The sequence below is a fragment of the Myotis nattereri genome (assembly GCF_964212035.1).
Source record: "Myotis nattereri genome assembly, chromosome: 18".
NCBI lineage: Eukaryota > Metazoa > Chordata > Mammalia > Chiroptera > Vespertilionidae > Myotis > Myotis nattereri.
In genome coordinates, this window is record NC_138093.1 from 225,970 (window position 1) to 253,625 (window position 27,656).

General features: G+C 50.0%; 2 protein-coding genes and 1 long non-coding RNA gene across 3 annotated transcripts; 2 read left to right on the top strand and 1 right to left on the bottom strand.

The window, feature by feature from the left end:
* Window positions 1-1,302: 1,302 nt before the first annotated feature.
* Window positions 1,303-1,695, bottom strand: LOC308534548 (histone H2A type 1; the record flags this gene model as incomplete). Its single annotated transcript, XM_081113084.1, has 1 exon — window positions 1,303-1,695. The coding sequence occupies one exon, from the start codon at window positions 1,693-1,695 to the stop codon at window positions 1,303-1,305; it is 393 nt and encodes a 130-aa protein (XP_080969210.1).
* A 322-nt stretch (window positions 1,696-2,017) lies between these two features.
* Window positions 2,018-2,398, top strand: LOC308534569 (histone H2B type 1-C/E/F/G/I; the record flags this gene model as incomplete). The annotated part of the gene is made up of 1 exon (XM_081113108.1): window positions 2,018-2,398. One exon carries the CDS (start codon window positions 2,018-2,020, stop codon window positions 2,396-2,398), a length of 381 nt encoding a protein of 126 aa, XP_080969234.1.
* A 16,454-nt stretch (window positions 2,399-18,852) lies between these two features.
* On the top strand, window positions 18,853-27,632 carry LOC308534275. Its single transcript, XR_013997183.1, has 3 exons — window positions 18,853-18,987; window positions 24,481-24,555; window positions 25,138-27,632. It is a non-coding gene; the product is annotated as an uncharacterized lncRNA (long non-coding RNA).
* The last annotated feature ends 24 nt before the right edge of the window (window positions 27,633-27,656 follow it).

Here is a 27,656-nt window from a genome sequence, read left to right on the forward strand (position 1 = left end):
ACACCTGCACCCTGACCTCCGGGTCTTGCGAAACATTCCACGTACATGACGGCCTCAGGTTTTGCGAGTATCTTCTCTGCTTCGAACATCACCCCAAAGAGCAACATAATTTACTTCCCGGCTTTAAATAGATCTCTGCTCAAAGACAATCTAGTCAGAACGCTTCCAGAGTCATGGGGGCGGGTGAAGAGTGCTCCCCACCATCCCTGCCTGCCTGGACCCTCGCAATACCTCCCTGTTTAGAAACAGGGCCTCTGCACATGATGATGAAGAATCTCGGGTGAAAGCGTCTTGGGTTCAGAGGGGCTCTGGGTCTAGCGATGGCTGTGATCCTGCAGGAGGAGAGGACAGACTCAGGCGTGGAGGGTGAGGGAGGTCCAGGCTGGAGGGATGTGTTAAGTCACGAAACCCCGAGAACTGCTGGCCATCAAAGGCCAGAACTGCAAGCTCGTTTCTGGGGTATTTATGCTGCAGCATCTGGAAGAGTCCCTGGAGGTGCCGCCCTCAAAGGCCCTGGGATGAGCCAGGCCTGGCAGCAGCGTGATTTCGACCTCTGGCCCCGGAACGGAGGGTGTCTATTTCCCTGTCATGCCACCGAGCAGTAAATGTCACAGGCAGCCCAGTAAGGAAGTGACACAAAAGCAGACACCCCCAGCTCTCCTGCCACTCAGCCACAGGACCAGACTGTTTTCTTCACAGTCCTGTTCACAACCCAAACTTTAGCTTAAAAAACAAACCACGAAACAACACTTCTAGGGGGTCCACTTGAGTGTCTCTCATTGTTATACATTGTGGCCAACATCTTTATTGTAAGAATCTGTATCGGGGTGGAAAGTAAGGTGTTTTTTTAAAACTCACGAATACATGTGGATGGATACACATTTCTTCATGCAGTTTTTGACAATGTTTTGCTTTCAATGGAGAACTGACTCCATTGGGCCGATGACTCACTTTCTAATACAAATACAAGTGCTAAGGTCTTTACCAGAAAAGAATGGCTGAGCCTGCAGAGCACTTCACTTTCCATCCTGAGGCACTTGAGCCCCAGGGCATGTTGCACCAATTGCTTTATCACCTGATACAAACCATTGTGCTCCTTTTACATTTGTCTTGAATGTATGGCTAGTATTTTGTTTCTGGGGTGTTAACATACTGACACCTCCAGTAATTGTCAGTCAAGGGAACATTCTCAAGTAGCTGCTCCTCCATGGCAACTGCAAGCTCTTTAGTGAAAGCGTGGGTGGCTCTGAAAAGAGCCTTTGGTTCAGTTGTTGGCGTTGTTGCCAAAGGAACGCAGGGTCCTCACTTGCCCTTGGCCTTGTGGTGGCTCTCGGTCTTCTTGGGCAGCAGCACGGCCTGGATGTTGGGCAGCACGCCGCCCTGCGCGATGGTCACCTTGCCCAGCAGCTTGTTGAGCTCCTCGTCGTTGCGGATGGCCAGCTGCAGGTGGCGCGGGATGATGCGCGTCTTCTTGTTGTCGCGCGCCGCGTTGCCCGCCAGCTCCAGGATCTCGGCCGTCAGGTACTCCAGCACCGCCGCCAGGTACACGGGCGCGCCCGCCCCGACGCGCTCGGCGTAGTTGCCCTTGCGGAGCAGCCGGTGCACGCGGCCCACGGGGAACTGCAGCCCGGCCCGCGAGGACCGCGTCTTGGCCTTGGCGCGCGCCTTGCCGCCCTGCTTGCCGCGTCCCGACATGATGGACAGGAAACCTCCGCTCAGACCTTGATCTGAGCTGAGTCGCCCGCAGCTGCCCTCTTTATAGTCGCGCCGCGGCGCGAACGTGAGTCTGTGCCATTGGCGGCAAGTTACAGCCCTTTCTCTTCAACCAATGGGATCCTGGTTCTGAAACACACCCGTTGTCAGTGGACAGCATCCCGGTGACGTTTCCGGGACTCACCACCAGTCGGACACGCCTTTCCTCCCCGCCGCCTGGAAGGAGCCTGAACCGGAGGACACTCGCAGCCTCGCGCTCGCTCTTCCCGTTGTTGCCCGGCTTCTTCGGCGGTTCCTCCCGACCATGCCCGAGCCCGCCAAGTCCGCGCCCGCCCCGAAGAAGGGCTCCAAGAAGGCGGTGACCAAGGCGCAGAAGAAGGACGGCAAGAAGCGCAAGCGCAGCCGCAAGGAGAGCTACTCGGTGTACGTGTACAAGGTGCTCAAGCAGGTGCACCCCGACACCGGCATCTCGTCCAAGGCCATGGGCATCATGAACTCGTTCGTCAACGACATCTTCGAGCGCATCGCGGGCGAGGCGTCGCGCCTGGCGCATTACAACAAGCGCTCGACCATCACGTCCCGCGAGATCCAGACGGCCGTGCGCCTGCTGCTGCCCGGCGAGCTGGCCAAGCACGCCGTGTCCGAGGGCACCAAGGCCGTCACCAAGTACACCAGCTCCAAGTAGGCGCGCGAGCACGCGGCCTCACTCCTGACCCAAAGGCTCTTTTCAGAGCCACCCACGTTCGCAGAGAAGGGGCTGGTGCGAAGTCGGGCAACAACCTTTGGAGAACCTGTGTGTCACTAACGACAAAAACACCTGCTTGGCTCTCCAGGGTCTGGGAGTCCGTATGATTTGGGAATTTCCTACGTTTAATAGGGCTCCCCACCATGTATCAGAGTTAAGGAGCGACGGAGAGGAAAACGTTCAGCTCTAAGCAAACTTAAGCACGGCCGGCCCGGACCAGGGATTAAGCCGGACTCCCGCCTGGGCCGAGGCTGCGCCGGGAAGGAAGGCGACTGATTCAGAAGCCGGTCTCCTTTCGGGTCAGAGCTTTGCAGCTTTAGGGAGGTGCAGGGAGAGGGACTTAAAAAAGGGAAATGCTGATGCGGAAACTCGAGGTCATTTTCTCCCTCACATCCTTCCTGTTAATAGAAGGAAAACCTGAGTAAAGCGAGGAGCGTGTCTGGGGCAAACAGCGGCAATCGGAGGGAGGGGCGTGCCCTCCGGCACCGGGTTCTTCAGAGGGCTCCCTCCTCCGGGCTGGGTGAGGTCTCCGTTACGGCTGATGACAGCCAGGAGCGCCTCGAGCCCGGACGGTGCAGAGAAGGCTTACGGGGCCTCGGCCGCCAGGAGGGGCAACAAGAACCTGACCGCAGAGCGAGTACAGGGTGCGGTCACCGCCTTTCCGGCATCGCTCGCTCCTGCGCCATAAACCTCTCCTGCCAAAGCGCCGCGAGGCCCTGCTTCTCTCTGGCTCACAGAGGGACCTGTCAGCCTGAGCACCTTGGCTCGTCTGATCTCCCAAAGGTGTGTCTCCGCCAGAAAGAGGATGGGGACCAGCCTCCGCCTGTATGACCCAGAGATGCTTGAGCAGTTCGCCCCAGATCAGAAGCTGGAACCACTGAAAACTCCGGGGTGGCTTCCGTGGGAGATCCTCACTGTCTCGTGTGCAGAAGTCAGACCCTGAGGGCACCTGGAGTTCCCTTCCTCACTTTTTGGAATGTATCTGTCAGGAACAGACTCGAGGGCATATTGCTGGGATTTATCTTTTTGACAAATAGAAACTTTGGTCATAGCCATAGTTCTATACAAATGTCTTAAGTTATTTCTGATTAAAGTATTTTAAAATGATGCAAAACAATAACAAGGAAGTAAGCTGTAGAGAGCAGCTATAGGTCAAGCCTCAGACTGACCTGTGGCAGGGCCACAAACAATCCCAGCTTGGAGGGCAGAGCCCTCTTAGCATAATTAAGCTTGACCTTATAGCCTTCCCTAGTTCCTTCTTAGGTAGCTAATGGGCTGTGGGAGGTGCAGCAAGTGCTGTCAAAACAAGTGAAACTCACAAGAACATTGTAAACATGTTGACCACTATCTTGCTTTGCTCTGACTATAAAATAAAGGCTCGGGCTTGCGGAGCCTTTATTGGCTTTCTGCATCTTCATCCAGGAATGGGAGATCCTCCCAGCCGCAGCTGTATTCTTTGTCTTTAATCCTTCACCGCCCCTCCTCAGGTTCACCCTTGGCCGCGCTGGCACGGCACAGTAAGCATCTTTGTATCTAGTGTAAGAACAAGAATTCCTTACCAGCACCTTATTTTAGATACAGCGAAAGAGTCCATAGGGGAAAAAGTAAAGTCCTATTCAGGCCTGAAAAGAGTGGCGAGCGGCCTGGACTGATGACGATGAAACCTGTCCTGCTGTCACCCCGACTGGGAGAACGTAGAGAACGCTGGCTGCAGAGTTACCTGGAGTGTGTCTCCAGGGTCATCTACAGGGTTATTCTCCCCCAGTGATTATTGTTTCCTACCAAGGATGCCCCAACCCACTTTGCTGCACCCCACCATTATTGGGGGGTGCCTAATTCATAAACCGCCCATGTCTCCTGACAGCACCCAATCCTACTTGGCTCCTCCTAGGCCCCTCAGGAAACCTCCGCACACCTGGGACTGATCTGGGCCCCCCCAGAGAAAAGCCACTGACAATGATAAGCAGTGAACTCACTGGAAAAAACTTGTGCTTTTAAAGACAACTCTGGAAATATTGAGATGTATGTATCATAGATATAAAAATTGGAACCAGATGGGCAAGATGAGATATGTAATGGATGCCAAACATAAGAATTCTAATTATGAGTTGGTTGAAAATAAAAGCCCCTTCAAGCAATATTACACCAGGTAAAATTGAGGGATATTTCGAAAAATCTGTTGTACCGAAATGCAAGAATGACCACTTATGGAAGGACAGGAAAAGTGCTCAGATCATCGTGACTGAGGATGAGTGTTGCCCAGGTAAAGGTCAGAACAAGGGGCTAATATTTTAGGAATACATCCAAGAGATGTTTGAAAGTACTTTTTAGGAGATTTACACACTAAAAACCACTCGGTCGACGAGGGTGGGATTCGAACCCACGCGTGCAGAGCACAATGGATTAGCAGTCCATCGCCTTAACCACTCGGCCACCTCGTCTCCATAGACTAAGTCCCTGGAGCATGCGACTCCCAGATGGAGAGGCTCTTGGATGGAGAGGCTCTGGGAAGTGGCCAGGAGATGTCTGGGAGGTGGGGCCTTAGGAACAGCTTCTTTCGCTTGGCATAATAGACTAGGCCCAAAGGGAAGCAAGGACAAATCAGCTGGGACGCGATGGAAACATATGTGCGAGGCCTTCGCTCCTTTCCCGCGTTCAAAAATGTTCTCTGATGATAATAAGATCAAATTAAAGTCAATAACAGAAGGAAAATTGAGAGAATCAACAATCCATGAGTATAAAAGAAATCAGAAGGGAAATATAAAAGTATTTTGGACTGAATAAAAGAACCCATAATACATCAAAATTATGGCATTTCATTAAAGCAGTACTTACACAGTATTTATATCTTTAAATACCTGCATTAGAGAAGAAAGAACTCAAATGAGTAACCTAAGCTTCTATCTTAAGAACTGGAAAAAGATAAGCAAACTAAACCCAAAGCCAGTACAAGAAAGGAAAGAATAAAGACTGGAGTACAATCAATGAAATGGAAAACAGAAAAACAATAAAGAAACCCAATGAAATAAAGAGATGGGTCTTTTGAAAAGTCAGCAAGATGAGCAAAGTTTTAGTTAGACTCAACAGGAAAAGAGAGATGAGAAATCGAAGGAAACAGAGAGCATCACTACTGATCTCAAAAATAAAAAAATTAAAACATCATAAAGGGATAAATAGTATGGATGTCACGCTAACAAATTGGACAACTTTGATGAAATGAAAAATTTCCCAGAGCTTGGGGATGGGAGGAGGGAAGGCAAGGGGGACAGGGATGGGAAATATCTGTAATACTATCAATAATAAAAATATATTTTAAAAATTCCCAGAGGATGTAAATTATGGCAATGAACACAAGAAATAAAAAACAGAAAAGCTGGACAGACATTTTTTAAAACTGAGTCCGTAATTAATATTTCAGAAAAAGAAAAGCTCAAGACTGGTGGCCTTACTAATTAAGAATTAAATATGTTTATGTATGAGACAGGAAAACACTGGGGAAGGGGTGCGCGCTCCGGTGGGACCAGATGCTCCAGGTGAGGATCGAACTTGCAACCTCAACATCACTGCCCTACAGGACCGCTCGCTGACCGATTGCGCCACTGGAGCGCCCGCCCTAATGCGCGGTCACTGGTTACTGAATCCGGCGTTGGCTCGGGTGGCTGTGCCCCGGAGCCAGGGACCGGGTCCAGCAGTGGACCCCCCGCGCCACTCTCCCTGCCGGCACGGAGCCGCACTGCTGCGCGAACGAGGGGAGGACACTTCCAAGGCGACCGGGAGGCCCCGATGCGAGCCAGACTCCTGGGGCTGCGCGGGCCCCGGAACCCTGTTGTCAGGGGCTCTAAGCGCCCGGGGAAACCGGAAGTCGGCAACGAGCTCGCGCACCTTCGTTATTTTTCCCTCCGAAGTTGAGATGCCCTCTGCTCGCAGGGGTTCAGGTTGCGACCTCTGACCCCGGGTCCGGGAGGAAGTACTGCTAGTGGCCGAGGAACCAGGGGTGTAGCGGACAGGGCCGCCCCCAGCCTCTCCCCAACGGCGGGAGGCGCCGAGTCCCCCGCGGACCCGGGAGGAGGGCCAAGGGCTTGTGAGGGGTCAGCAACGGGGGCCGGAAGTGCTGTTGCGGGTTGGCCGCGGTCCAGACTAACCGGCGTCCCTTGGCGGCCCTTCGTTTTGAATTTACATCTCATTGGTCTAGGCTTCCCGCCAGCCGCGGAGGTCAGTCCCCCAGAGACCGTGTAGCCCAGTGCTCCTCGTCCCTGCCTGCACGTTAGAATGACCTGGGAGCCTTCTCAAGGAATAACAACCCACGTGTGAGAAGACAGGCCAGGAGCCAGCCCCGAGGATTCTGATTCAATCGGTTAGAAGTCAGTGGCTCCGTTTTTCTTTTTCTTTTTAGATGGTGGTTACATTTCATCACGGCCTGACAGTTTTAGCCAAGAAAGTAACAGCAGCGACACCCGGCCACCGGTTCCCGAAACCCGCCCGCCGCGGTGAGCGAGCTCGGACCTTGGGCCGGGTCAGGCCGGACAGCGAGCGCTGTGCACCCTCCGCCGTGGCCCAGAGCAGGCGGGCGCCCCGTCAACGGCGCCTGTGGCAAACCTGTGCCGCCGTCATGGAGCCTTGAAGCAATGACACAGCACACGAAGTAGCTGATCACAGATCATAACGATGAGATACTGACACGAAGGGAGCAGATGCTGGTGGGAAAAGGGTGCCACGCGACCGGCTCCACGCCGGCTGCCACAAGCCTTCCGTTCGTAGAAGAGGCGACACGCCTGTCTAGTGCTGCGCTCTACGAGGCTTTGCAGATGTCGCTTTCGCTCCTGCTAACACAGCACCCATTCTGCAGCCTATGTAACAAGAAGTAATTTCAAGGGGAAAAAAGTGATTTCAACTTTCAAGTCTTATTACTTAAATATTTTTGTAATCCTGTAGCTGTTAGAGAGCAGGCAGTATTTTCAATCATGTGAGCAGTGTGTTTGCAAAAGAAAGAAGTTCGTTTCTAGCCCTTTAGGAAACGGAAATGTCAAATTTCATTATATATTTTAAACTACATGTTTTGAAAAGTTTCATACATATGGGCATTGACATAATTAGATCATGAACTCCCCTGTGATCAGTCAGAATCATCAACATTTTCCAGTCTCATTTCCTCTATCTTTTCACTATGTTTTTTGTGAGGTGGGAAGGTTGGGTTGGGGGAGGGAATAATTTAAAGTTAAACCTAGAGCTATCCTATCTATCATTCTAAATTCTTCAGTTTGCATGTCTTAGAGATAAGAACTTTTTATTTTATAATATTTATAAGTGCAACACCACTACCACATTCAGCAAATGGAGCAGTAATTTCTCTCTTTCTGTAGCAGTAATTTCTTACTATAAGAAGTTACTTGTACAAAAAGTAATTGGCAAAACTAGTATTTAAATGAAGGTTTCCTGTCTCCAGTTTCTCCTTGACTCCTTTCTCAAGCCATTTTAAACAAACAAACAAAAGAACCACAGTTGTATAATTTTAAGGGGCAACTTAAAGTGGATGTGGAGTAAGTGACTGTTTGTAACGTGTGGATTGAGAGCTTGTAAGTAAGAGAGTAGGGACCAGTGTTGACAATGGAGAGTTTGCCTGAAATATGTTTACAGTTTCCATCTGTTCCGTGTTTGACATCAGCAGAAATCAGTTTGCCCATTTGCTTTGTTTTCCTGGGTCAGTTCGAAGTTCAGGCTCCCCCCAACCCAGAGATGTAAACATATTGCCTTCAAAGGTCGACTCCCTGAGCCTCCTGGCTGGGTCTCGGTGTGCACAGGATTGCCAAGAGCTCTCTGTAGCTCGCTGAGTTATTTCTCATTTCCTGCCCCGAATAGTCCTTGTCGCCCCAGCCAGGCCCCGGCCCCGCTGTCCTCGCTCAGTAGCAGAACTGACCAACACGTGACCCTATCGTGCTCGGCTGGCGATGCACTGCTGTTGCACTCCCGCGTCCCAGCCAGTCCTGGGAATACAGGGGAAAGGATATACCCAACACACATGGCCAGTGGGGGGAAACTGACCGTTCCTGGATCATTCATTCATTCATTCATTCCACAAACATTTATGCAGCACCTGCCTTGTGCCAGTGAAGTTGCAGGTGCTTAGAATTCATACGTGAGTAGAATAGACAAAGTTAATCCTTGCCTTCCCACAGCCAACATTTAAGAAACATCTGAACAGAGGTTCTTAGCAGCCCTCCGCTTCTTGGTCTCTATTGCCATTCACTTGTTTGTTAATTCTTTCATCAACAAACCTGCCAAGTGCTCACCCTTAGTCACCCACGTGCGAGGCAATACGGCTGGGTCAGAAGGCATCACACGTCTTGGCACCTTCTGTTTGAGGATGTGAAAGACGAAGTATGACCCACTGTGCCCTTCACATAAAATCTGTTTGTACTTACACCTTCCCAGTTACGCCCTTGAGTGGCCTGCATTCTCTCTCACGTGCCCGGCAGTCTGGTACAGGAATAGGGCGCAGGTGCCCATTTGGTGTTAGGAGCGAGAGCTAAGGACACGCGGGAAGCGCACATGTGCCGAGGAACACAGGGCATCGCTCAGCGGAGGGCGTGGGACGTGACACATTCTCTAAAAAACGGCCACAGGGTGGGAGCTGACAGTTTTGTTGGGAGGCAGGTCACACACTTATGATGTCACTGAACGTTCCTGCCAACGGAACCCATGGAACAGGAAGGACCACCGCGTTCCGCTGTTGAGGAGAAGGCCAGGAGGGGCCTCCCCGTAAAAAGGTGCTGCTATGGAACACAGGGCATCAGAGGATGGAAGCTGAAGCAGAGAGGGTCGAAAAAGAACTGAGACAAAAGGTTCGCTGGGGTAGGACCAGCAGAGGAAAGCACGCCTGTGATTTGAGGGGAATGACGAGGAGGAGGCATGCGGAGGCTGCAGCCAAACTGTTACTTCTCTTGACATCACCAAGGGATGTACTTGGAATCTGCTGTGGTCCCCCCCCCCCCCTTTTCTGTTAAGAGATACGGGCTCCTCCTACATGTAAGGACTGTGCCAAACGGAGATGACGAGTCGGACTCTGAAGGGACAGCAAGGCTAGGTGGTGGGACAGGGCCTGTGGGAAGCACAGCAGCAGTGCAGGCTGTGGAGGAGTGTGTGCGAGGGGTTTCAGACCAGATGCAGAGACCAAAGGGAGCTTTCCATCCCCCTGGCGAGGGACGGGTCAGCCGGTGGCCTGGAGAGGACCTGGTTAGGGGACGAGGAGGGGAGGGGGCCCGGGAGCCGAGTATGAGAAAGGGCCAGAGGATTGGACTTGTCTGGGGAGAAATCCCAAAGGGAAACAAACTCATATACTGCCCCCCCTTTTCCAGTCAGCTCCCGTCTGTATGAGATGTGGGATCACTAGGCCGCACCGCATTCTGGTCCTCACCTGCACGGTCGCCGGGTCGGCCCTCCTGTGGTGGGCCTTCAGCCTGTCCACCTGGGCGAAGGTGGACGTCCCCGGCAGCCCCCAGGTCCTGTTCAGTGCCCTGTTTGCCATCTGCAGCCAGGAGATCAGGTGCTGGGTTCCTCCATCCAAGTCATGTAAGTGCCGGCCTTGAAGGGAGGGCCCTGCTCCCACCTGTTCCTTCCAGGACTTGCCAGCCTCTTGCTCTGCCCAGGTCACATGGACGGAGCAGTTCTCCTCCTCTCAGTAACAGTGGCTCATTTCCGATGGGCCAGGCGGTCAGGCCTCTGGGGCGACCAGCCCAGCCAGAATCGCTGTCCTGGACCTTCCGGCAGCTCACTTTCCCTCCGCTGCCACCGGTCCCTTCCCCAAAGTCCCTGCACTGCTTCCTTCGTGTATTGGGGGTTCAGACCCAGGAAGGAGGGGACCCTAGAGGGAGCTGCTGGCCTTTCTCCCTCTCCCTCCCTAATTCAGACTGCTTCACATTTGGTCGAATTTTCATGATCAGCGCCCTTCTTCTCTCCTTCTTCCTGAACATCACACTCCTGGCCTTCCCTCATGCCCTTCCTGACACCTGGAAACAGTACTTTGTCTTCACCATCACCTGCTTCATCGTAGGTGAGAGATGGAGGAAGTGGGTTCCCTCAGTGGTCCTTGTGCTGGGCTGGGGTCACGTTCCAGGGGCTCACACAGCTGCTTAGAATCTGCCCAAGCACCGCTAAGGCAACAGACAGTCCATGACGATAAAGAAGCTGGGCAGAGGCGCTGAGATGACAGCTTTGGGTCTTGGGACTTCGCCCGAAGGCCACGCATTGAACTAACCCGGCTGCTCTCTGCCCCTGTCCTGAGGAGCAGGTGTCTGTGTGCTCCTTGCGTTGCTGCTGCACTCTCTGTATATTTGGAAAGTAACTGACATATTCAAGGAAGCGAAAGTCACCTTTCTCTACCCCTCTTTCATCCTCTCCGTCAGCATCACGCTGTTTTTCTTGTCTGGTGAGTGAGTGGGGGGCTTTGTGAGCGCTTGGGCTAGTCCTGAGTCCAGAACAGCCACGCCCAGGGCTCCAGCTCTCCCCCCTGAGTACTGTTAGTTTCTGGGTGTGGATTTGGTGCAGCGACGTTTCATTTGCTTGATGCAGCTGCTCCTACTCTATGTTGGAATTTTGCCTTTATAGAAAAGCTAGGGGCCAAATGCACGGAATTCGTGCAAGAGTAGGCCTTCCTTCCCCCAGCTGCCAACACTGGCTTCCCTCTGGCACCCAGGACCCAGGCTTCCCTCGCAGTCCTGGCTTTATCCGGAAGGTCGTCCGGTCTATTAACATATTATGCTTTTATTATTATAGATAGCCTCCATTTCTCCTGTACATTCAGTAAGAACCATGGCTGGGATAGGAGAATTTATAGGGCAGATTGTAGGAGGGCGAGGGGTAGGCGGGGTAGAGAAATGGGATGACAGGTCCCTCGACCCCACACTCATTTGTTAACCCTGTTTAAAAACTGGTAATTTCTTTAAAAACATCAAGTGTTGCCGTCATTGTCATCTTCAACATCATCGTTTCTTCCCTCAGGAATTCTCTGCTTCGTCAGCGCCCACCGCTGCTGGTTTCAGTGTGTTGTGCAGCGGCCGATTCAGGTGAAACCCATGCAGACACCCGTGGCCAGTCCTTGCCCTGTAGCCGTCACCGAGAGCAGACCGGGTGGAGGCAGCTAGCCTGTCCTCCGTGCGAGCGGGTAACCGTGGAAACCTCCTGTCTAGCCTGCACCTCGAGACTTCCCAGCTCCACACTCGGGTTTAATTGCTGTGGACGACGAAGAGTTGGCCCGCTCCTGGCCATCGTTCCGATGAGGATTAGGATTCCGGGCACTTGGGTTTTCACGAGAGAGAAGACACAGTCGGGGCTGGGCAGTGATGAGTCTGCTTTGGGTCTTGAGGACTTGGAATGAAAACCTCCTCTCACCTTGAACCTGACCAAGACCCACCCCATCATCTCAGTGTTTCCTGTGTCCTGCAAGGCGTGTCCTAACAGCGCGAAGCTCTTTCTCCACCCGTGTGGCCTGAGTTTTGATATAAATTCTCTGTCCTCTGGTAATTCTGTGAGTGTAATCTTTTCACTGTCATATAACTCAGGGCTGTGCTGCAGGAAACACAACCTCATCCAAACTCACTTAAATGACAACAAAAGAGTGAACTTATCGGACGGTCGCAGGGATAGTCCATCGACCCAACAGAAGTCCTGGTAGGATCAGGGCTGCACAGGACACGGGTGGAACCTGAAGCGCTCCTCCAGGACACGGCACCACTTTAACTATTCCGTGAAGTTTAATGGAATGTCCTGACTCCTAAGTGCAAACAGTCTCCTAAATCCCCTTGCTCATCGCGTTCAAAGCCTGTCCCTCCCCAGCCAGACCTCTGCTCCGTCTGAGCCCTCCACACACCGTGGGCCAGCCGGGCCCGGGCCACCCCTGCCAGGCGAGGGGCTCTGAGTGGCTCCCCACTGCGGTCTGTCTCCACCATGCGACCACAGAGCTGAGAACGTTCTCCTTAAAAACCACTTTGCCTTGTTCGTACCTTCAGGATGAATTCCTTATCTTCATAAATAAAGATCTTTATAAGTTGATGCCAACCTGTCTTTCAAAATGTTTTAATATTTTTATTGTGATTCATGTCATTCATGCGAAAAAAGTACTGCTGGAGGGACCAGAAAGGAACCGCCATCTCTAGAGAAAAGCAACATTGCAGGATACCCGAGGCTCCGGGCGAGCCCCCCGCCCGTTCTGCCCCCTCAGTCCCCTCCACGCCAGTTCACACCGTTCCACCTCCTGGGACTGCTTTTCCCAAACTCTGCCAGGCGGTAACGTTCAGTCCTGCGTTTTCTTCTCCACAGCGTCGGTCGGATTGTTCTCCGCGGCCAGATGAAGCTCCCGTGCGACATCTGGAGAGCCTCCCTGACGGCCCTGCCCGTGATTGATCTGTTCGTCCCCAGCACATTTCCTTTATTCCTGTTTCAGTGTAGCTATGAGTTTAGATTTGTCTCTCTGACTAGGTGTTAGTTCCCTGAGGAATGAGGAGTAAGCTTTACCTTTGCACCCTCAGGGTTTCACGTTTTGCTGGGTGAATAGATAAATACCCTTTGAGTTACTGAGGCGACGCTTTAGAAGATTGCCATGCACTGAATGCAAGTACTGAGTTCCAGCTATAGGTCATATCAGTTCTGTGGTGGGTAGATCTGTCAATGGTGGCCACACTTTACCGACAGGACGTGCCTGGCACTGAGTCCTGTAATCTCACAACAAACCTGCCAAGTGAGCTTCACCCCATTTTGCAGATAAGGTAACAGGGTGACTCAAAAGTGATTCATCCAAATTCACATACCTGGTGAGTCAAGACTTTAGTATGGGTCTCTCTAAGCCTGCTCTTTCTTTCCAGATCAAATTTCTATGTGGACAATGACAAGAATCGAGAGTATATGTTAAGGCAGAGAGTGTTAACTAGGGTTATGCTGGAGGTGAACAGATTGTGATGATGAAACATTTAAAATCGATGGTTATTAAAGAGGCTGCAAAAGTAAGTCTGGGAGCGAATGAGAGTTACGGTATATATTTGATAGACAAATTGAGGCAGCATAAATGACCAATTTCCAGAATAAATAATACTACTCCTGTCCTCTCCGCGAGGCAGATGGAGGCGGCGGTTTGGGGCGGAGCTTCAGGTCTCTGCCCTGCGGTGCACGTTAGCCCCTGAGTCCAGATTCAGAAATGGAGTGTCATTTTACCATGTAGTCATAAGGCTCTGTGATGTGTGGCTTTATTAATAGCCACGCTTGTACAATTCTGATTTCTATGCCAATGTATAAGCATGGACAAGTAATGCCATGTCCTGAGCACAAGTACTGAATACAAGCTGTAGGTCGAATCAGTTCTGTGACAGTTGGATCTGGAACTCTGGCTACGGTCTAATGCTGGTTAATGTAAGGAACAGAGCTCTCAGCTTTCAAAATGCTTAAAAGTACTTATTTCCTCTTATTTTAAAAATGGGGATGGAGCCGGGTGTAGCAGCTAGTACGGCTTGCCTCTGTCACCCCCAGGCACCCACATCGCGCCCACACTCCTCCTCCCAGCAGGATCAGGGTTCTGTTCACAGGCCCTTCCGCACCCTGCCTTGGCTTTGAAGGAGGTGGGCCCTCTCTCAGCTCCAGAGGCCGAATGAGGATTGGCCTCCTTTTTAAAAATATATTTCTATTGATGTCAGAGAGGAAGGGAGAGGGAGAGCGAGAAACATCAATGAGAGAGAATCATGGACCAGCTGTGCACTGTTTTGAACACAGCGGTCATCTGGCCATTGTTCGAATTTTGACCTGTGGACGAGGGGAAGAGCAGGTGGGGAATTAGCTCAAATGGTAGAGCGCTCGCTTAGCATGTGAGAGGTAGTGGGATCGATGCCCACATTCTCCAGGTTTTACCACCCCAGCCTTGGTTCTCATGTTAACCCCAAGTCCAGAACATACAGATCTTCCAATTCAGAATTCACCTGTTTCTCACGAGGAGCGGTGATCCCACAAGGGTGAGGCCTACTAGGTTGGTATTTTCCCCACGTGTCCTGCAACTTGGCCTTGAGTTCGACACAGTCCTGGACCGTGCAGGACGCGTAAACCCAGCTCAGCAAAACACACGCAGGAGAAACCCAAAGACATCCACACCCAGGCGTGTCGCAATCAAACGTCTGAAAACTAAAGAAAAATTTTCCTGAAAACGGCCAGAGGAAAATGAAAGGGAAACGGCACTGGCTCCTTAGGGATCATTGTCAACCAGGATGGATCGGCTGTTCAATAGCTGGGACGTGAGGCCACCCCGGTGCTTGAAAGGTAATCTTTCCTAGTGTGTTTGCAGTACAGAGAACCCCTCCAGGTGGCCCTCTTAGCGCAGTAGGCAGCGCGTCAGTCTCATAATCTGAAGGTCCTGAGTTCGAGCCTCAGAGAGGGCACAGGTGTTTTTTACAGCATGTTCCTTGCACCATAAATCACAACACAAAGAAAAGCTCACAAATGGTCACAAATAACCATTTCAAAACGGATATCCCACATCTTCCCCCCCACCCCCCGAAACGGGAAATCGCTTTTGGACTTTCTAAGGCTTCCTTCCCAGGGTTTCTATTCAAATGATTGTGGAACAAATTCACTTCACACCAGAAACCACTTTCGACACCTGTTGGGGCTCTTCCTGTCCCTCTCACGGAAGAAGCAGGGAAATTGCTCTTCCAACCTCAGGCTCTGAAGGTGGCCCCACCGCACTGAACGGGTGGGCCAGGTGTGGGGTCATTCATCCTTTTATCCCCCAACAACTATTTCTGGAGCACACATCTTATTCAGGGAACAGCGATCAGAGAGTAAATAAAACACAAACATTCCCTCCCCCGTGGGCGTCATCCCAGATACTCGTCGGTGCTTACGGAATCGGTTTAGAGGTTGGGTTCTCTCCCTGTCCCTCTGAGGCCCTCCATGGTCCCTGGGTCCAATGCTGCCTTTCCGTGCAGTATAGGAAAGAGCCTGTTATTTTAGACTCAAAATACTCAAAGATAATGACCATGGGATGAGATTCTGACCAGGTTCTCCTTGCCAGCCTTCCCTTTATGGTAGTCTGATTTCTACGGAAGCCAAAGTCTGTTAGACTCTCCTGCCCCGCCTTAGTTTTTCCTAGCGCTTTCCTTCCCTGATTCTGTCTTCCAGGAAGACGGGAAGAGGGATGAGATCCCAGCGGCAATCGAAGCCGCGTTGGGAGGAGGGAGCGCGGAGGCTGCCCCACTTGACGGGAAACCCCTCAGCTTCTGCACACCTGGCAATGTCTTCATTTCGCCCTCCCTCTTGAAGGACAGCTTTGCCAGCTGTGGGATTCATGTGTGATTCTCCCCAACCCCTCCTTACAGCACTTCTCTGGCCTCCAACGTTCCTAATGAGAAATCCTACAGAGGATCCCTTGTATGAGATAACTCCTTCTCTCTTGCTTCCTTCAAGATTCTCTCTTTGCCTTTGTCTTTTTAAATTTTCATTATAATGTGTCTCAGTGTGGGTCTCTTTGCGTTCATCTTCCTTAGAATTCATTGAGGTTTTTGGATGTTTATATATAAGCCTTTATTCAAGCTTGGGAAGTGTTCAGCCATTGTGTCAATATTCTACCTGCCCCTGTCCCTTCTGTCTTCCTCCAGCACTCAATTCCATTGCCACACCTTCAGGTTCACCAGAAAGAAAATGGAAATCACTGAGGCTGAAGAACAGGAAGAAAAAAAGACTGAAGAGAAGTGAGCAGAGCCGGTGAGAGTGCCGGAGGAAGAAACATTTTTCCTTCTTCTGCTCAGTCTGCCTTCAGATCCTTCATGGGTAATTCCTCATTTCAGTAATAGTACATTCAGATCCAGAATGTTTCTTGTTTCTTTTTAGGTTTTCTACCTCTTTCTTTATATTTTCATTTTGTTCACACAACATTTTATTGAGTTTCTCCATATTTTCCTTTAGTTATTTGAGCCTCTTTAAGACAGTTGCTTTAATGTCTTTGTCTACTATAGCTGACATTAGATCTTCTATGGGCACAGCTTCTATTGATATATTTCTTTCATTTGAAGGCCATGCTTTCCTGTTTCCTTGTATGCCTTGTGATTTTTTTGTTGAGCACTGGACATTTGAATCTAATAATGTGGTAACTTTGGCAATCAGATTCTCCTCCTTTCTCAGGTTTTGGTTGTTGTTGTTCTTATTCTTAAAAAAAAAATCATTGCAGGCTCTCTCTGTGTTGAGGATCAGCCTAAAGCATAAATTTAAGGTCTTCTTGGGTCTTCTCTGAGCCTTTTTCTTGGCCACACAGTTACTTTCTAATTTTCCCCATATATGCTGTTGTTTTTTAATGTCCTAGTCTGTAATGTCTAGTTCCCAAAGGGGGTAAAAAAGAGAGAGAGGAAGAGAAAAGAAAGAAAAAGAAAGAAAGAAAGAAAGAAAGAAAGAAAGAAAGAAAGAAAGAAAGAAAAGAAGGAAGGAAGGAAGGAAAGAAGGAAGGAAGGAAGGAAGGAAGGAAGGAAGGAAGGAAGGAAGGAGAAGGGAGGAAGGAAGGAAGGAAGGAGAAGGGAGGAAGGAAGAAAAAGACACTGAGCGGAGCTCTCAGAGGGGGAGGATCTGCAGCAGCGAGGGAGCTGCAGGGACTGTGGCTGCCTCCTCCTTGTCTGCACTTCTCGGATCCAGCACAGCCATCCGCTACAGCCATGTTTAAATAAGCCCCAAAGGTGGGAAGAGGAACAAAGAAGAATGAAAAGCAAAGGGAATAAATGATCAATAGGTTATTGATTAGTAAGCCTCTATGCAAATGTATCCATACTAACATTAAGTGCACACAATCTAAACACATTAATTAAAAATCAGAGATTGTCAGGATGTATTTAAAATAAATGTGCGGACTATAAGAAACTCAATATGTAGTTATTTATGCGAGTTACGTTATATACCAGATACAGAGTAAGACAGGAAAGACAATTCCAGGACGATTTATTCGCTCATTCACTCATTCACTCGGTCAGTGAACTAGTATCTCCTGGGCACCTCCTTTTTTTAGAGGAGACCATGAGAGGGAACGATGGACCGAGACCTCTGGGCAGGGAATCCCCGTCCCGGGAGCCAAGAGCAGCCAGGGCGGCGCGGCTTCTCCGGGCCCAGCTCGGCGGGCCTCGCGCTGGGGAAACCGGAAAGGGTGCACCCCACCCGCCTGCCGGATCCCCGGGCGCAGCTCCGGGCTGATTCTCCAGGAGCCTCCATGATGCGCTTCCGAACCGGCCATACGACGGTGCCCGGAAGGAAAATTCACCCTTGTCTTCGGGCCCCGGAGGCCGGGAGCCGACGCCCTCTTAGCGCAGCAGGCAGCGCGTCAGTCTCATAATCTGAAGGTCCTGAGTTCGAGCCTCAGAGAGGGCACGGCTTTTGTCCGGCGGGACCCGGGTGCCGCGCGGAGAACCAGCAAGTGGTCCAAACATCCTTTTCAAAGCCCACCGTGCTCCCGGCCTGGGAAGTTGCTTTTGGACTTTCTTCAGCTTCCCAGGGCCTCGATGCAAACGACTGGGAACCAATCACTTTACACCAGAAACCACAGGCCGCACCTGGCGGCCTGCTCCCGCACGCGGAGGGGGAGGTGGGAGGAGGAGGGACAGGGCTCTTCCGGCGGCGGCCCGTGTGGTCACTCCCGCTTCTATCGCCCAGCGTCCCACTCAGAGGCGGTCGGGTCCGGGGCTCGGAGGGCAGACACCGCCCTCCTGGAGCCGCTCCTCGGTCGGAGGGGGAGGACAGGCGCGCAAGGAAGGTGCATAATCAGCCGCGTCTCTCTGTCTTCCCCTCTCTTCTGCTCTCTAAAAATCAAGGGAAAATATCCTCGGGTGAGGATTAACAACAACAAATAAAGAAAATGTTTGTGTTGATTTTAGGGAGAGGAAGGGCCTGGGATAGAGCGAGAGGGACACCCCTCGGCTGCCGCCTGCACGCCCCGCACTGGGATGGAGCCCGAACCCGGAATGAGCCCTGACGGGGACTCGAACCGGGACCTCTGGGCTCCTGGTGGATGCGCACCTCCCAGCCACGCCCGCCGGGCTACACTGACATTGAACGAGAACGGCATTTAGCAGAGCCGCCACCCGGAGACCCTCCTCCCGCCTCCTCTCTGGGGTCTCCCATCTCTCCCCGGTGCCTCGGGGTGTTTCTCTCGGGGTTGGCAGACTCCATCCCGGCACCTCCACTCCCGCGCCCAACCCTGGGGCGCGCCGTGCAGAAAGGGAACCAACGTCGGGGACAGCAACAGGAACTGCACCGCTCCCGGCGAGCGGCTCTTACATCCGGGCCCTCGGCGCTGGGCGGGTGCCCGCGCCCTCGCCCCGCCCCTTCCGGAGGCTCGGCCCTATTGGCGCAGAGGCGGGCGGGGTGCGCTGTCGCCGGGGGCGTGACCACGTGACTCTGGGGGTGGGGCTGCGCCGCCGCCTCCGGCCCGGCTGAGGGGGCTCGCGTTCTGGCCCGGTCGGTGTGGAGGCCTCTGCTCCCCGGCCCTGCGCGCAGAGGGCGCCGCTCCCGGCTCTCGTCGGCCCCAGGTTTGCTTCCCCTCCTCGCCCGAGGGTGGGCCTTTCGGTCCGCGGCCGCCGGGGAGCCGGACCTAGTGTCCCCGAGTAACCGGAAGTGCGGCCGAGGGGCGGTGCGGGGGCCGCGGGGCGAACGGGCCTCGGGGGGCCGGGCCTGCGGGGTCGGGGCGGGTCGCAGCGGATCGCAGCGGACCGGAACCCCGTGGCCGCGGCCTCGGCCTGGGAGCCGCCTTGGTCCGTGCGCCCCCGCGGCTCGGGGACCCTGGACCCGGACGGAAAGGCGATCAATGAAAAGTTGAAAGAAGAGCCGCTCAGCGCGGTGGTTCCTGCGGATCGTGGCCGCGAACGCTGCCGGGCGCGTTTCTGAGCGACCTGGGCTTTTCGTGTAGGGGAAACCGCGGGCGTTCAGTGGGCCCCCGCCCCCTCCGCCCGGTCCCCCTCCGCCCCCCTCCGCCCCGGCCCCCTCCGCCCCCCTCCGCCCCGGCCCCCTCCGGCCCCCTCCGGCCCCCTCCGGCCCCCTCCGGCCCCCTCCGGCCCCCATGCAGAGATTCGGGTCTGGCTGCGGGAGACTCTGGTGGTTTGCATCGCGCCGCGGCCGTTTTGGGAAACTTGCATTCTGTCACTTTGTTATATATAAGCCCTTAGCAGTGGTAGGAGAACGGGATCTTGACCTTAGAGGTTGACGGAATAAACAATTAGCAGAAGGACAGACATTAAACAGGCAGGACTCGGGGCTTTGTTATGAAGTTTGTTGTTATCCAGAGCGATTCCTAGCTTTTCTCTTGAGTTCTTGGGGCGGGAACCCTGGCTGCCAGTGCAGGTCCTTCTTGCAGGAGAAACAGTGAGGCCGAGGTGAGGAGCGGCCAGATGGGGGTGAAAGAAGCTGACCAGACCGGGGAGGACATGGGACTAATATGTGCGTGTCCAGCTCCGGGGAAATTGCGCGTTGTTGTGTGTGTGTGTTTCCTCCAGGAGAGGGAAGAGGTGTGTGTGGCGAGTAGTTACGGAGGAAGACAGTCTTGAGTCTTTGTTGTTGGAGCAGGTGGCTTACCACGCTGTACGTTTCTGTATAAATTGGTGGGCTGTGGAGGAGGAGGGGGGGAGGGGGGTGGGAGGGCAGGTGGGACGGGAGAAGATCAGGGTCAAGGGGAATGAGCCTTAGCTTGTGGGGTAGCAGAGTGATAGGATCAGGTCCTACCTGCAGTTTACGTGGATTGCACACTCCATCCCAACATGCACGTTCGCGATGGGCTTGTAGGAACTGCCTCTTGATGGATTTGCAGCCTCCAAAGGCACTGTGTCCAGTGCGCAGGCAGGTCAGCAGTCAGAGATGGCAGTTTAAATCCTGGCTCTACTACTGACTAGCTGTGACATCTTGGGTAATTCTTTAACTGCCCTAAGCATCAGGCGTTCTATGTGTAAGGTGCAAACATTGGTATTGACACCAACTTTACAGAGTTCTTGGGAAGATTAAATGAGGCAGTCTGTGTAATCAATGAAAAATAGGTATGATAATCCCTAACCTAGGGCCCGATAGGGTGAGAATTATCTAACTCTTAGATAATGCTTTACAGACCTTGTCTGCTTGTCCCGTATAACCTTTAACTGTAAGGATAACCTTGAGCTTTGAAGTTCTCTGCTCAGCTGCTGTGCTTGTGCTTTTTTTGCTGTTCTTTCCGTGGGTCTGACCCTCCTGGTGGACGAGAGAGCCAGTCTCTTCCTAGAGGAGGGCTCCCTGAAGCTCCGACTTGAAGGATACTTGTAGGTTTGCCGGAGCTCCTAGCCGGATGCGTTGCTGCTGCGCTCCCAGGATGATGATGGCTTTTTGTTCTGGTATTCATTCATCCATTCAGTCATTCATTCATATTTTTATTCATTCAACTAATGTGTTCTAGATGCTAGGTTTCTGCAGTGAACAAAAGACTAAGTCTGACCCTAGCGGGAGTTCTGTTCTAGTAGGAGAGAGAAACACATGAACAGATATAAAACACACATGCTCGGAGAGAAAGAAACAGGATCAGGGGGATGGTTATGTGAGATAAAGTCGTCAGAGTGTGCTGCTTGCTGAGGAAGTAATTCTCAACCAGACCCTTGAATCAAATAGAGGAGCAGGCTGCCTGGGGAAGAGCGTTCCGGCAGAAGGAAGAGGGCGGCTGGAGATGGGTGGAGGAGCCACATTGCATACAGCTGTGGAAAGTTTGTGTTTTTCCGTGTGATAATAGACAATTACAGTATTTTGAAGTAGGAAAGTGTTATTGTCTACTTAGAGTTTTGACAAAATTATTTCCTTATTTAACAATTTTTTTTCTTCTTAGTGCCCCACAGTTGTTGGCTACTTAGGGCAAATATAATACCCTGGGCTGGTAACTTTAGGAAATACTCTGATTCATTGACAGGCTATGGCCAAGCTCGGATCCTTTATTTCTTTTTTTGTTAATTCTCACCTCAGGATATTTTTTTCACTGATTTTCAGAGAGAGTGGAAGGGACGGGGAGAGACAAAGAGAGAAACATTTTGGCTGCCTCCAGCACATACCCTGACTGGGCCCAGGGCGGGAATCAAACCCAGGACCCTTTAGTTCTCGAGCTGAAGCTTGTTCCACTGAGCCAAACCGGCCAGGGCAGCATCCGTTATTTCTACTCTATTCTCTATTTGAGCTTAACAGTAATACACATTTTTAAAAGGCAGGACTCCCATAAACCCATCTCATATTAGCTCTTTGTCTAGATCCTGCATATCTTCATTTAGTTGTGATTCTGGATTCTTCCTTTTCCTTGTGACATTTCTCCATAACTGTGTTTGCACAATCTTTTTATTAATCATTAACTTGCTGAGTTATTTTATTATTTAGTTAATTATTTTAAATGGATTTTGAACAAGGTTTTACACAAGAGGCAGGCCCAGAGGATGGGCTCTGTGAATGTTAGGCTTTTTGTGCATGTGAAGAAGGAATCAAAATAACAGGACCTGTCATTTGTCGAGCACCTGTGGAGACCCAGACGTGGAGCCCAGTCCTTAACTGACACTGTGTCAGTTCTCACAGCAGCTCCTGGAGGCATGTAATCGTAGCTTCCCTGCTTTATCAAAGGGAAAACTGAAGCCAGAGACCTCAAGTCAGTACCCCAGTTCTCACAGCTACAGAGGAGCGTAGTGGGAACTTGAACCAAAATCTGATTTCGGAGCTTGCACATTGAATTTTAACTAGCACAGTGTGCCAACGCTCAGCTACCATGTTCTTTAAAAATTTTTAAATAAAATTAAAAACTTTTAATTTGGAAATAATTTGAGGCTCACAAAAATGTTGTAAAATAGTACAAAGAATGCCCATACACCCTTTTCCTGTAGTCCCTAAATGTTAACATTTTATTATGTTTGCTTTATGATTCTGTCTACTTGTTTCTCTGCTCACATAGATATGCATTTACTTCTGATTCAGCAGTCCCTTTTCTAGAAATTGACTCTGAAGATACACTTCCAACAATATGAAAATACACATCCATAAGGGTATTCATCATAATGCTTATAATTTGAAAATATTTAAAACAACTGAAGTGCCCATAAGTATGAAAGTGGTTGAATAAACTTGGTATAGCTACATATAATGGGGTATTATGCAGCTGTGAAAGTGAATAAAGAAAATCTTTACCAATAGATGAGTGATTTCCAGGATAAATAGTAATTTTTTTTTTCCATATAGAATGCTTCACGAATTTGCATGTCATCCTTGCACAGGGGCCATGCTAATCTTCTCTGTATCGTTCTAATTTTAGTATATGTGCTGCCAAAGCCAGCACTAAATGGTAATTTAAAAAAGTAACAGTATAAAAGAGTATGCTGCATTTTGTGTAAGAATGTGTTGGATTTTGCTAGTAATTTTCACATTGATACTGATACTGGGCTGTCAAATTGTTTTATGCTCTCTTCATCAGGTTTGGTTATCAGTGTTATGTAATATTTGCCCTGTTTTTTCCCTACGTGATGTGTTTTCATTGCTCTTTCATTAAAAATATTTTTAGAAAGTTTGATTTTTGTGATAATGGCTACGTTTGTACTTAGACCTTTTTAAATGCCTTTATTCCCATTTTCTTATTTAACCTTTAATTATCTGGTTTCCCAGTTCTTAATAGTATTCTTAACTTCTGCCTGCCATTAATTAATGCAGTAATCAGTGAGGTTATTTCACTGTTTTCTTCCTCTTCTCCCAGTTTTTAGTTGAATTATTTTTATTTTATTTGAACATAACATATTTTACAAGGTTGCTAATTTAGCAGCACATTACCACTTTGCCATTGTGGTAAAGTTTTGTTTTTGTTTTAAAACTGGATGGCAGTTTTAGAATATACCAGGGAGATAGATTGTGCATTTTAAATTTTTTCTCCACGTCGAAGGGCCTTATAGTTTCCTTTGTTCATTTTCTCCTTGGCTGTGAGGTCCTTTCTGCTCTTTCCTAAGAGTTGTTCCAGGGCCACCTCTCCTGTGTGCACACTAGGTCTCTTCTCTTCCTTGTATTCTGCTGTTATCAGAAATCCTAAAAAAGTTTTCTTTTGTACTTAGAGTGGGTTTTCTCTTTTTGACAGTGACCTTTAGATTTATTCTGCCACAGGCTGCCGCACTCTTTTCTGTCCACTGGCTGAAGTCCGTTTTAGTCATCGGCGTGGGAGCCCCTAGGTTTTCAAAAAAATCCCAACTGAATTACATTTTACAGTTTCTCTGACTTCTGCGATTCAGCCTGCATTGAGTTCAGACCAGGGGTACAGAAGGGGACAAAAAATAGTGAACTCGCTGCAGGTCGGGTTGTGTCCCGGGATCTGGTGCGGAGTTCAGAGTTGCGTTTCATGGGAGAACCAGCTGTCATGCCTCTGTCTTTCCTGGAACCAGAACATGAACGCTGTCCTGTTATTACTGGTGGCCATGGGCTACGTGTATGTTTCCTGTGCTGTCTGTCAGGTCCTCAAGAGCAGAACATTGCTGAGGGAACAGCTGAAAGTCTTGTGGCCTGGAGCAGGCAGGTTAAAGCGGTGAGGGAGAAATCAGTGGACAGGTCTGGCTGTCTAACTACTCATGCCCCCAGGTGACTGCGTCCCGAGCTGTTTGTGGCTGAAATATAAATCAGCCAAGTCTGTTGTAAATTGTGGAGGGCCAGAATGGTGGCGGTGGCAGGCTGCAGGGGAGGTGGGGGTGTCGTCCCCAGGGACCTGTGCTCCCTGATGTACCTCAGACCCAGGCAGCGTGCACTCCTGGGGAAGGCGATGCCTTCGTGTTTCAAAGAGGTTAGTGTCATACTCCCAAGGATGGTTATAGATGTCTTATTGTCCCTTTTCTTCAGGGTCAAATGGGATAACAGGGATTGTCTAAGAAAACCATTTTCTCACCCCCCCCCCCACCCCCCCACCCCCATTTTCTCTTGTTAATGGAAGTTTCCGTTTTCAGGTTGAGTGAAATGATGTAGTGCTGAGTCCTCTCATTTATGACTGTTGACCCTTTTCTTGTCCTTGTGTTTTACAGAATGCAATCTTCCTTGAGAAGTCACATTCTCAGGACCAGAAAGTAAATGCTGCGTTTCCTCCATTTACGTTCTAGGTGAGCTCCATTTCCTCAGTCTTTTGAAATGTCCCTTTTTTCTTCTAAAAGGCATTTCCTCAGACCCGCTCCCATGGCATCAGCCTTTGTCCTTTACCAGGTGAGGACACTAGTAGAGCTGTAATAAGCTGCTTACAAAGCACCGACGATCTGCCTGAACCGCTCTGTATACTAAGGGAAGAGCAGCGATCAAACAGATGTCATGTCGTACTCTAACCATAGACAGCAGATCAGTGAATACGTGTGCACTGTATTGGGTGGTAAGGGCCATGGAGAAAAACAGCAGCAAAGGGGACAGAGAATTCCAGGGCAGGCACTGCTCAGCCAGAGTGATGGGAGAGGAAGAGCCTGGGTTGGAGATCACCCAGATCATGAAATAAATAATAATCCCTAGTACTTTCCATATATATTGCTGATTGGTTGATATTGGCAAAGAGAGAGACTAACTGATTTCAGCCCCTGAAAAACCAATAGCATTATGTACCCTGATGCAGAATTTCTGTCTTTTCAACAGTGATGTTAATTTTGAGCATTCTTTTCTTAGTTATAGGAATATAAATAATACTTCTCTTTGTCTCACAGTGTTGGAAATACCGAGTAAGAAATTAGTGTATATGATGCTGGAAACTTGTAGAGACAAACAGCTCATGACTCAAAGGCCTAAAACAAGTGTGTCATTCAAGTTCTTATCAGAAAAATGACAATGAAGATGATGGGTCAAGACGACCAGTGGAAAACTCCCTAGGAGAGAGCCATAGAAATGTGCACTTCAGAAAAGAGAGCTAATCAGAGAACTCAGAAAAGGAAATTATATCATGCGCGCCCTCAGAAGGGTCAAAAGATTTTCATTCATGTGCATGAGATTACTCAAATAGATGATCAGTTATACCAGTGCCTTGAATGCGAGCAAAACTTCTGTGAGAACTTAGCTCTTATTATGTGTGAGAGAACCCACACTGGGGAGAAACCTTATCGATGTGATATGTGTGAGAAAACATTTATCCAGCGCTCAGATCTCATTTCACACCAGAGGATCCACAATTATGAGAAACCTTATAAATGTAGCAAATGTGAGAAGAGCTTCTGGCACCACTTAGCCCTGTCAGGACACCAGAGAACACATGCAGGTAAAAAATTCTATACATGTGACATTTGTGGCAAGAATTTTGGACAGAGCTCTGATCTGCTTGTCCACCAGCGAAGCCACACAGGTGAGAAACCATATCTGTGCAGTGAGTGTGATAAATGCTTCAGTCGAAGTACAAACCTCATTCGGCACCGAAGAACTCACACCGGTGAGAAACCATTTAAGTGTCTGGAGTGTGAAAAAGCTTTTAGTGGGAAATCGGATCTCATTAGCCACCAGAGAACGCACACTGGCGAAAGGCCCTACAAATGTAGTAAGTGTGAGAAAAGTTACCGACACCGTTCAGCCTTCATTGTCCATAAAAGAGTCCATACTGGGGAGAAGCCCTATAAGTGTGGTGCCTGTGAGAAATGCTTTGGCCAGAAATCAGACCTTATTGTTCACCAGAGAGTCCACACGGGGGAGAAGCCCTATAAATGCTTGGAGTGTATGAGAAGTTTTACTCGGAGTGCCAACCTAATCAGGCACCAGGCAACTCACACGCACACGTTTAAATGCCTTGAATATGAGAAAAATTTCAGCTGTGGCTCAGACCTTATTGTGCATCAAAGAATTCACATGGAAGAGAAGCCACACCAGTGGTCTGCATGTGAGAGCGGCTTTCTCCTAGGCATGGGCTTTGTTGCCCAACCGAAAATGAGAACTCAAACAGAGGAGCTGCGTTATCAATACAGTGTGTGTGACAAAGGCTTCCGCCAGGGCTCAGGCCTCCTCCAACATCAGACAGTCCACCTCAGTGAGAAACCATCTATCTGTCATGCGGGTGAGAAGGGGCTTGAGCTCAGCCCTCCCCACCCATCAGAAACCTCACAGACGTCTTGGCCAGACAAGAAGTTATAACACCATAAAAAAATGCACTTACGAGTCAGAGAACTCATTAAGATGAAAAACTGTAGGCAAATCTTAGACCTTTGGAAGAGCTCAGACTTCAGTGGGGACCAGAGAATCTGCAATTTTAGGAAGTTGGGAAATGGTTTGCCCAGAGAGCCACCCTAACAGAACACCAATCAGTCACTCCAACAAGAAACCTTCAAAGGCCTTCAGGTTTGGAAAACCTTTAGTCTGAGCTCATAGCTGATCCCCACAAGAGGACTCGTACCGGTGGGGAGCCTTGGAGACGCAGAGAGTGAGAGAGCTTCCTAGCAATGCTCACTCCTCTTTCTGAGGGAATTCGCACCAAAAGAAATGCCCTTGGTGTGAACAGTGCTTCACACACTGTGTACAGCTCACTGGACGTCAGAAAACCCACACTTGGGAGAAACCCTAGCAAGTGTGGAAAAAGCTTCCAACAGAACTATGACTTTCTTACCCATCAAAGAAGCCATATTGGTGAAAATGTAGGTATTTGTCTGGAATGTGGCGAAAGCATTAGATGGAGAATCTTCTCGGGTTTGAACAACACAAAAAGCCATCTGAGAAGAGCCCTTGTGACATCTGAGAAAAGCTGTCCATGACCAGCTCCTTTGGTATACCAGGGAACTCACACGAGTGAAAACTCCGTAAATATCTCGAGTCTGAAAAAAGTCCTGCTAGAAACCCCTACCTTGGGGCCCCAAAGAACCTACTCTGCAGAGAATTTTGCTCTAGTGAGAGATCTAGTTGTGGACCTTGTACATATAATAGATATGAGAATAACTGTGCTCACAGTTAGCTGACCCCTGGGGTGGAGGCGGCTTTAATGAGTCAGTATGTAAACAGTTGTTAGGTACCCAGAAGCTTATCGTGGGAGGAGCTTGGGCTGTTCAGAGCAGGCTGATGGGAAACTCAGGTGAAGATGCTTTTATCTGAACCACTTAGTTGATGATTGCTTTAATTTCTCTTTTTTAAAATTTGGAAATCCAGTAAAGGAAAGGACTGTGCCCTTGTGACAGATGGTGTGGCATGCGTCACTGTGGGGAAAGGAGAATACTTTCCCTCTTGATCTCTCTTTAAAAAAAAAAAAAATTCTTGGCCA